This window comes from Leptosomus discolor, chromosome 11, assembly GCF_034619465.1.
Source record: "Leptosomus discolor isolate bLepDis1 chromosome 11, bLepDis1.hap2, whole genome shotgun sequence".
Lineage (NCBI taxonomy): Eukaryota > Metazoa > Chordata > Aves > Leptosomiformes > Leptosomidae > Leptosomus > Leptosomus discolor.
Window position 1 is genome coordinate 11,235,595 of NC_141401.1, and position 10,680 is coordinate 11,246,274.

A 10,680-nucleotide genomic window follows, 5' to 3' on the forward strand; every position below is an offset into this window, starting at 1 on the left:
CGGTGGGAGGGTGGGGTATCTGGCACTGTGCGTGCGTTAAATGGGAGTCCCACCACACCAACTTGCGGGCTTTCCACAGCGCACAGGTAAGAACTTCGCACGATCGTATATCCCCCAGTGTAATGGCTCCCTCATCCTGATGAGGGTTAAAAACGGTGCATTTCATCCAGCAGAACTCCTTAAGGAAAAACAAACCTCTTGCTAAAAGATTTCTAAGGTTAAACAACTGAATTCAAGGAAGATACTTCAGGCGGTAAGATACTAAAAACTGTATCAAGAATTAATAATATTATATGAAAAGCAGAAAAAGAAATACTTAGCAGGTAGGTGGAGACGCTTGTGTATCACAGGGTATGTAAAAGCTACACCCAGCGTGTGTTTCTAAGATCGACATTAAACATACTCTTTCAATTTTAAAAGCATCTTATGAGCTGGGAGACGGTGCTTTTGACTTCTGTATTTATTCTTTGTTTTTAAATCAAGACGCGCTAATTTGCGCTCCTTATCACAGAAGGTCAGGACATTTACACGTCAGCATGGACGGCTCCGTGTTTCTGTACAACAGATGAAGAAAATGTCAAGTACAAAGACACGCACTGCTCCCCTGATACAGATCAGCTTGTCGTGTAAACGGTGAAATACAGAACTTTGACCCTATTATAGTAGAATGTAAGATGGTGGATTAAGGCTCCAGACTTCTAATTAACCACCATGTGTCTGATCCTCTTGATCGGAGCTGAGCAGGCCCTTCTTCTATCCTCAACCAACAGCTGCCCAGTGTTAATGCTCATCTGTCAGAACTGCTGCTTGGGCAGCGCTCAGCCTAGATGACGGTGTTGCAATTCTGAATGTTTCAAAAGCAGATCTCAGAAATACTCAGAAACCTCCTTGCACGTGAATCATACTTTTATTGTGTGAATACTTAAACCCACAGAACTTAAATTCTAACAGCTGATTAACACTCTGCACTGCTTATGCTATTTTCTCATGCAAAAAAAGTACAGAACAGCACTGATTATGGTTCCTTTCTTCTGTAACATGCACGAAGTATTTAATACAAACTAATTACAATTACAATCAAAATTTTACAACTTTACTGAAATAGGAATTCCAAAATTTGTTATGAACATCCCAATTTTGTTTCCATTAATCTAAGTCTGATATCACTTCTCAGGTAAAACTTGTGTATCACTGAACTACTACAGTAAGAAGATACATATTTAAACCACTTAATTTTTATTCCAACTTTCAGACCATATTTTAAGAATAATGCAAATAAGTTGAAGCCGTTGAGTTAACAGACACTACGATGACCCCATGAAATATTGCTGTAATAGTATCTCTCTTCTCAGTTTTAAGGCATCTGAAATTCAAACCAAACTGAGTTTTTCTCACTATCAAAAGCCAAACTAATAAATTCTCTCCAGAGAAAGACACAGTATGTCACTTTCAAAAAGAACTATCTTAAAGCAATGTGCCACCGCTGCACACAAACCACAGCTACTTTCCCCAACCTGTTGTGTTTTCTAACGTGTAACAGAGGGAAGTATCAGTGATGGACGAAAAGTGTACTAGTATGTATTCAGACAAAAGAACGAGATAGAAATTTAATCTAAGAGCTACAGACTCTAAACAAACTCTGTATAACACGCTTTTATTATTCATAAAAGATATTCCCCTTTTTCAATTCACACTACAGAGAAGCAGCAATGGACTGTAACACTGATTCTTCAGTTATCTATAAAACTGTGGGAAAAATAAGGAAACTGAAGCCTAACCGAATTTGTTACATAGCATTACTGGACTTCAAACCACAGGTATCATCAGTAGGGATGGTAACGAGGCCCTGGGTTGTAGGAGTTGTAGCCATATTGTCCATAGTGGGAGGAGTACGATTGTCCTTGTCTGTGCTGCTGGTAGTTATTGCCCCAGCTTCTTTCTGGCCTCTGATTAGATCTATAGTCACCTTGCCAGTTGTACCTGTCCCCTCTAAAATATCTGCCATCTTGAAACCTGCAAGGAAAAGACATGTCAAAGATTCACATCAATTGTGAGTTTTAAAAAAGATTAATGATAATGACCTCTTAAATTTTACAGTTTTCATTAAAACTGTCAAGTAACTGTTGACACACTCAATTACTTCTCTGTTTTTATGGCAAACTGATGAAAAAGTATCTATAGTCATCTGAGATCATTCCTTAGTTTCTTCCTACTACCCAACACACTGTTTGTGAAGAGATGGAAGCACAGCCTGTCTCCTAACACAAAGTATTCACAGGCATTAGGTGAACTGCTGGAACTTGGATTAGAGACGCAAACAGACCTGAACAGACTAAAAACCAGCCAGAAGACACGTCCGTAGCTGTATCAAAGCCAGGTTCAATCTCGTAGCTTTACGGTTGAAAGCTGTGGCAAAGCAGGTTTAAGTACAATTTAGCTACCTAACAGCACAGAGTCCTGGAATTTGCATGTTCCCTAAAATACATACTACTGCTGCTTCATGGTCTCTTGCAGATTCCCATACTCAAGATGAGTGTATCTTATCAGCAGTATTTAGCCATTGTTCAGTCTGAATTTCGGCTTTTCAGCTGTATCTCAATTCCTATCCACATCTGAGCTGCCTCACATTGGATATCTCAATGGTGTGGTGTAGACAAACAACATTTACATCAGGCTCACTCTGTGATCAGAGTGTAGATGTTAAAGAGTTCATTCGTTCAAAGTACCGCAAAGTTTTGTAAGAATATCTCCTAAGAACAAACACCTTTTTTTTTAATCTGTAGAAACTGATTCTGTGTTTAACTTCATGACAAGCTTCTACGGTGAGGAAAAGTTAGAATGTTGTCCTTCTTTTTTTCAGATAAGGCACAAATCCTATTTAGATATTTAGCTAAAAAGTCTTCCGAGTTGTTGGTTGGACTGCAGTTTAACTACTTTATATTAAACGCTGATGTTAGTATTACCAAACACATAATATGCTGCACTTATTGTTTTTCAGTCACACAAAAATCAGATGTTACTGTTCAGAATTCAGTAGAAAGCTGCAATTATATCCTGAAGAAATAATTTAAAATATTTTGCAGTAGGTAGGTAACATTTCACTTGCTAGACAGATTGGACAATGGATTTTACAGTCATTTCTACTAGATAAAACAAATACAGGCTAACTTAACAAAGTACAGCAAATACTTAGGTTACAAATGAAATGTTTTTCTGGAGAGCTATCCACAGGTAGTCACACTATTAGCCTGTTCCTTCACACATTTTCCTGCTGGTTATTATCCAACAGAAGATAGGCTGCTTAGTTTTGCAGAACTCTCATCTTTCCACTCTGGAAAAATGTTCCTGGCTGAGCAGTAACAAACTCCAGGGCAATGGGTTTGGTGGTCCCAGCTCATTCCTCACTAAAAAGCAAATTACTTAATACTTTTACACACAATGCAAAAACTTGGGCTATCAATAGAGAGAAAATGTAAAACCTCATTACTTTTCAGAGAAGACTATTTCTCTTAAACATCGTTGCCTATGAATTAACAATAAGATACTTCTATTAACAGAACAAATTCCTATCTTTCTTCTGAAATAAATGATCATTTAACTATATATTTATGAAACTACCAAGATTAAAAAAAGAAAAAAAGAAATCAGTACCGATCTCTGTTTCTCTGGTTGCCACCAGATCTGTTTCTCCATTCTTCAACTATAGGAGGGGGATCTGCGGGGCGTTTCAGATATTCTTGGTACTCTTTATCATCCGATGTGAATCGATGAGCAAACATCTTTTCATAATTCAGGGGCATGTCAACCAAGGAAGCCATTCTGAAAACTTTAAACATGAACATGATAAAAGTGGCTTTACCAATCTATGACTTTTATTATAATAGCTACCAAAATCCATTTAGGGCAAATGAGGGACAATGAGGTGTTACGCTGAGATGAGCACAGCAGTTAAGTTTTGGGCAGACTGCACAGATGACTGACTTAAGTCTTGGCGATCTAAGACTGTAAATAACTCTCCTGAATAGGTTGTCTCTGATAGAAAGCCATTCCAATTCCACGTGCTGTCTTTAGACATCTATACTGGACATGCAGACACTGATCTGTCACACAGTGGAAGTGGTTTTAAGGGACTCCATCCACACAGGAGAAATTAAACTCACATTAATACCTAATATTGTTAGCCATCACACAGCAGCATCTTTGAATCAATTTTGATAGACCTAGATTAGATAAACTGTGGTAGAAAGATACAGGACATTTCTGAGGGTTAATAATAGAAAAATGTATTTCTTCAGAATGCACTCCCAATCTACTCCTAATCCATTTTTGACAGGAAAAACATTACTACAATCAACTTGAAAGGTTTGCTAAGGTAGAATATCATGCAAAGCCTAGAGATACACACAGCCAGCAAAGCAAAATAATCAGATTTATTCACAATAATTTATATGTTAATAACTTGATTCAGGAAAATGACAGCACCTAAGAGGATGTTAAATTACCTCATAACATGCCTCTCTGTTGTGTTTAAGGCCTCAGTTTCCTTATTTACCTGGCTATGTATGCAATTGCCCTTCAGATGTTTGTCCTGTCTAGTACTGTCCATCAGTCAGAGTCTGGCCCTAACAGCAGATGCTGAGAAAGGCTCTGTGTGCACTGTTTTAAGAAGCTCTGGGTAATTTAGAGCATTAAAGGTCTTTGCCTCTAGACTTCCAGATTAAGGTCTTCTGCTGTCTCCTGAAGATTTGCAGGCAGGACCAATATTCACCTTACAAACTGGAAGGAAGGAAGGAAGGAGGAAGTAGGTTTCTTCTGGACCCTGACAGCTAAAGTATGTACCCTCAATGACCAAGCCCAATTCTTCTCCTCACTGTACCCATCAACACCTTGAGACTAGGGTGAGTGGGGGATGTTTATGGGGAACACAGCACAGTACTCTTTCTGTAGACTGAACTCCCCTTTCATCAACTCCAAAAGTTGTGTCTGGTGATCTCTGCAGCCTTCCACCTAATGATGCAACGTCAATCTTTCCGAAGCAGGTGCAGGAGTTACTCCTGCAGGGTGTCCACTGAACTCATCATCCTCTTTTGCAACGAGCTAACCTCGCTAGTTTTTACTAGGAGCTATCTCCACGGAACTTCGCTCCTCAGGGGCTATCTCAGGCGGAGCGAGGGGGGGTGACGATGCCCTGGGGACCCACCACATACCACTACAGCCTTCTCCAGGGAGCCGAGGGAGCTGCTCTCCTCACGATTAATAACTTTTAAGATCAGTATTCATCCCGCGGGGGCCGGTAACGAGAGACCCGTCACCTTCCTCCGCCTAAGGCCAACCACTGCCTTGAGCAACGGACGGGGCTGGCTCCCCTCAGGAAGGCTCTCGCCTGGAGCCTCGCACGGCGGGTCGGGCCGGGGGCCTGTGTGTCCCCCCCCCCTCACGGCGGGCGGGGCCCCGCAGCAGCTCTGGCGCCTCCGCCCGCAGCCCGCCGCGGGAAGAGCTGAGGGGAGCAGCAGGTCTCGGCTTCCCACCACCCTCCTCCCTCACAGCCACCCCTCGACGCCTCCACCGACCCCCTCCTCACCCTGAGCCTCCAGCCGCCGCCGAACAGCCGCAGAAGACCCTCCTCTTCCGGGCCGGGCCCCGCCGCTTCCGCCCGCCGCCGGGGCGGCGCCGCCTCAGGCCGGCGTCCCCTCAGCGGCGGGGCCGCTGAGGGGACGCCGGCCTGAGGCGGCGCCGCCCCGGCGGCGGGCTGTAGTCCGTAGGGGTGGAAGGACTGATTCCCCCCCCCCAAATTGGGACTGGATACAAAGCGCGTTGGAACGAATAGTGTCGAGGTTTGTGGGGCCCTTTCCTCGGCTCCTACGCGGGTTTTGAGGAGGCGGTACCTGGCATGTTGGATTTTAACGGGAAGGTTACAACGGAAAATTAATTCGTAATTGATGAAGTGCCACGGCAGTTCTTAACGGGTCGCTGCCCAAAGGATTTGCAGCGTGGGGACGCGGTGTGGCCTTTCTCTGAATGGCTGGTGGCATCGAGACCTTGCTGTAGCAGAAATGGTGTTGATGTCCCTGTTCCCCTATCTGCCTTGTTTCCACGACGCTGGTGTCTCTGCATCGCTGACCGTTTTCCACAACTCCTAAGCCAATGATTTTTAAATGGTCTCTCGTGCTGTGTATAAGAATTGGAATTTTGTAGGACCCTTTCAGAAAGCAGTGATTTTTTTATAAGCTCTACTACTGACTATCGCACACAGGCACTAGCGTGCTGATAATTGAGTGTAACACTTGAAAAAAAAAATACCCCAGCAACAGTGATGATAGTGGCATCCAATTCTCCGAAAGTATTAGACCAGCATAAGTGCCCTTTGTTTGAGGTAAACAGCAATAATTACAGTCTGCTCTCCTGCGTGACCTATAGCAGGAGTGCATTGTCTCTTGCAGAATAGAAATGATGACCTCAAACCAAACAGCCTAATGCAAATATCTTAGCCCAGATAGCTAGTTCTAAGCAAAAAAATATTGTCTTGAGTCTGAAAAAGAATGTATTTTAGTTTAAATTTTCCACATGTAATCCCTGTTCTACTGACTGCCCTTTTAAAATGGGCAGAAGTAAGTAGGATTTTATTTCTTCACCAGACACGTTTCATTTTGACCACTGGATATTGCAGTTTCAGGTGTGTCTACAGAGGATTTCATGCATAAAATTAATGACATGATCCTTAGTAAAAGGGAGATACTTCTTCTTTTTGAGGCTCTACTCTGCTGTTTCACGGGTGACGTTTTTCATTAAAAGATCAAAACTAATTTAATATTAAACTTTTAATTATAGACTCAAGTCTTCCATACATTTAAGCATATACATAATCTAAGCATATATATAAATTCTGTTGAAGGCATGGGCCCCTTGTAAATGCTGTGAGCAGTGTACTTCACAAATTATAGTTTTACTAAGGTGCTCTCATCAGCATATTCTGCATAGAAAAACACTTGCAGGGAATGGCTAAATCAGAGTGGCACATAATTATATATATCATATATTTCTATATATGATGCTTGTACTTTGGATCTTTTTTCAGGACATGTCTTTATGCCTGCTGTGGGTTATAATATCAAGAAGAAGATCATGATCAGGTAGCAATATCCTAAGATTTCTCATAGGTGTTATACTGAAGTTCAAACTGCGTGTAAAAGACCCAAAGTGACAGGTGATTTTTAAAGGAATAAAGGCAATCCAAAATTAATATTGTCACTGAATAGGACTTTCAACACCCACTAAATGCCTCACATAGGACATACCTACATAGTAGGCGCCCAAGTACTTAAAAGGTCTAGCTCCAAGTGTTGTCAAGACTGAGGACTTGATAATCCACTCTTGCAATCTTTCTCACTTCAAGGCCCTCCAGGTAATTAACGTGCTGTTTTTCTATGAAGACAGTCTTGTAATCAGCATCTCTGAAGTCTACTGTAGTGTGATAAAGCCTCGAAGGGTTTGCTTTTTTCCTGTGGATTTCGTTACGTTAAATACTGTATGGTTAGATGAAGTCTTATCTTCTAAATTTTAAACTAAGAGTTGTTCCTTTAGCCTATCAGAAATTAATGGAGCTTTTGTAGAATGGATATCCCTGACTGAACAAAGGAATAGACATTAAAACTAGCGAATTCTTATTTGCCTTGAAACAATGGAAAAATACAGTTCTTTTTATAATTATTTAGTCTTGATAACTCTTACTGTTCTGTCACAAGACTTTGTATTTGATGTTTTACATAAATCCCCAGCTTCTGGACTCATGTGTTTTCACTGTACTTAACTTTCATTTAAAAATTCGTTTCTAGGTCTTGTTATTGTGGACACTTCCTGGGAAAAGCAGTAAGTCTGCTGTGCAGGATAACCAGACTGTACCAAGAAGCAAAAGGAAAATATTATTCAAGTTTTATTTGTTTAAAATCTTATAATTTTTTTGCAATTCTCCACTTCTTTATGACTAGGTTCGTTGCTTTATCTCAGTAGAGGTTGACAGCTGTGGCATTTTTAATGAAAAGCCAGCATGTATCTTGGTAGCAGGAGAAAAGGAGAACAACATTTTTTGTGCATTTCTATATCTTTAAACAGGAGGGATCCTTTTACTTCAACGTTAATATCTACCTTGAGAAATCAGCTAAGGAAATAACATCCCTTGTAATTGGGGCCTGCCTGATCAAGGGAATATTCATCTACAAATGAATAAGCAGAGAAACCTCCTTAGACAGTTACGGACCCTGCTGGGGTTTTTTAATAACAAAATAATAGATCAGATAATATTTTAGTGAAAATTGGTTTATCTTCAAAACTCTGATTTTTTTCTCTTAACTTGCTGAATCTGCTCAGTGACTTCCCGTTAGCCAATTTCCCTCTCCCCCCATTCTTTTTCCAGTGTCTGAGTTACAGTGTAACTGAAAGCCTCGTTTGTTTGTACAGTGAAACCCGATTTCCCCAGATAATTTATTCTAGGAAATGGTGATGTCTGGCACTGCTAGAGAGAGCAAGACTTTGTGTTCTGGCTAAGGGCAGGTACAAAGGGCGTGCGTGGCAGCCTCGTTATTGATTACACACTAAAGGAAAGCTGTTTCTGTGGGGACAAGAGGCTGTCACCAGGGGACATCTGAGTAACTAATGACCCCGAAGTATTTGCTAGATTGTTCATTGCACTGAGTGACAGGTAAGCAGAGATACTCTTTAGCCAATCTGCAGAAATATTTGGAGTGATGTTCTTTCTCTAGGACCTCCTGTGCTGGGAAGATCCATTCTCATCACGGGGTATTATTCCTTTGGTTGGAAAGGATTATTGCCTAGATGAGGCTCACTTAAATAACAAGAAAGACGGAGATCTAACAGCTGTTACTGACAAATGCCTCTGAAGCCCATGCAGTTATTCTGTCAGATGTCTGCCTTGCCTTTGCCGTTACATTGTGCAATATTGCCGAGCTTCAGAGTGTCTTTCACACACCTCCATATGGTATTGTAAAATGAAGTCCATAAAGGAACAGACTGCGCTGTTTCTACCAACTTCACTAAACTTAATACAAGAAATGTTTCCTTCCCGTAACAATGACCTTTAAATGTTAACTGCCTAAAAAAATAACATTGTCCTTTTTAAAAAAGGGGAAAATGCAATTCCTGGTGCTTGATTTTGTTACAGAATAACCATTTTGGTGCTGTGGGGCCCAATTCCTTTGCATTAAGCTTACAACAGTGTAACACTTGATTAGAAATAATTTATTCCTAATTTATGCCAGTATGAAAGAAGGCCTTTAATTTTCCTAAGAGCTATTTCTGTTATCAGTCTTTTAAAACTCAGAGTCACATTAAATTATATTTCTAGCATATTGTTCTTAAAATTAGCGCAGAGGTGGTGTTATCTGGCTGTCATTTATACGTATCTATATACATATATACAAATTAAAAATCACTACATTCTAGCTGCCTTCTTTTATTTTCACCTTTTAAACTGACTAAGCCAGCTGTGCCCTTTGGGGTCTATAAGAATGAATAATTTTTATTATTTTTGCTCTCTTAGACAGTAATTACAGAGTAGTATGCTGTCTCTGTTTTTTAATATTATGGTGCCATTTTAATCCATGGTGCAACACCATTAACTTCAGTAGAGTTACACTAGAAATGAATTTGTCCCCAGGAGGCTTTTCCAAATGTTCAGTACTTTCCCCATGATTACTCAGAGGAACAGAGAAGAAGAAGGCAAGACAGAGGGCCCTTTGAAAGGAGGAATGTAGTTCAAAGTGAAGTCTTGTTTCTGCCATTCATGGTGCTCCATATGTTCCTCATTTGGCATGGAGGTGGGTTAGACCCCTTGGAGGCACGCATGCTGTGGCTGAAGGGCAGGCAGAATTTTTTGCATAGCACATCTGGTGCACAGGTTATGTTCTTTCCCAGACTTAGGTACTGTACAAATGGAAAAAAAAAAAAGAAAAAAAAGAAAAAAAAAAAAAAAGTGGGAGGAATATTCAGACACTTAAAGCATACTTCTGTGGAACTGCTTGAAAATCAGAAAATGGAGTAGCCAAACGCTAAGATATCAAACTCATCATGATTGTCAGGCTGTCTAAACTCCAACTCAGATGCTTTTTAGATGTCAAGTAATGCTGCAAGTGGGGATGTATGAATCAGTGCTACCATGGATTACCTATTGTTAAGACAGTTGCAAAATACAGAAGAGGTACTTGCAAAAGTTTCTAGGACCAGATTTTATTCATACTCAATTTTTCTTTATAGTTGGATATTTAATTTTAGTTTAGTCTTGTGTCCATATCCGGTCTAAAATATTCAAATCTGCTGCAGGACGGAAATAACAACTTGTAAGTTAGATACAATTTAGTAGCACCTAGCTGAGTTTAGAAGGGGAATTTAGAGAATTTCCTCTTCGCTTTCAGGGAGCAGGGAGGGACAGGGAGCCGACAGCTCGGCTGGTGGGGTAGGGGGCCCATCCCACACCCCCCAAGCCGGGCTGGCCAGTGACAGCAGCGGAGAGCTCAGAGGGCCAGACGTGTTCGTGGGGACAAAACAAGTCCAAGGCAAGTCAGAAATTCAGTCCGGGGGTCGCTGCCCAGATCAACAAGATCCATGGCCAGGCACAGCACGGCTGCGGCACAGCACGGCTGCGGCACAGCTGGATCTGAAGCTCAGCAC

General features: G+C 41.1%; 1 protein-coding gene across 3 annotated transcripts; it reads right to left on the reverse strand.

The window, feature by feature from the left end:
- Window positions 1–888: 888 nt before the first annotated feature.
- On the reverse strand, window positions 889–5,613 carry RAMAC (RNA guanine-7 methyltransferase activating subunit). Of its 3 annotated transcripts, none has more exons than XM_086471649.1 (3): window positions 5,582–5,613; window positions 3,652–3,826; window positions 889–2,013 (listed from the first exon to the last, which is right to left on the reverse strand). In XM_086471649.1, the coding sequence occupies exons 2-3, from the start codon at window positions 3,816–3,818 to the stop codon at window positions 1,824–1,826; spliced, it is 357 nt and encodes a 118-aa protein (XP_086327775.1). In that variant the 5' UTR covers window positions 3,819–3,826; window positions 5,582–5,613; the 3' UTR covers window positions 889–1,823. The 3 variants fall into 3 exon arrangements, with proteins under 3 accessions (XP_086327775.1, XP_086327776.1, XP_009947689.2); XM_086471650.1 differs by lacking the exon at window positions 5,582–5,613 and adding an exon at window positions 4,553–4,567; XM_009949387.2 differs by lacking the exon at window positions 5,582–5,613 and having other exon boundaries at window positions 3,652–3,842.
- Between the last annotated feature and the right edge of the window lie 5,067 nt (window positions 5,614–10,680).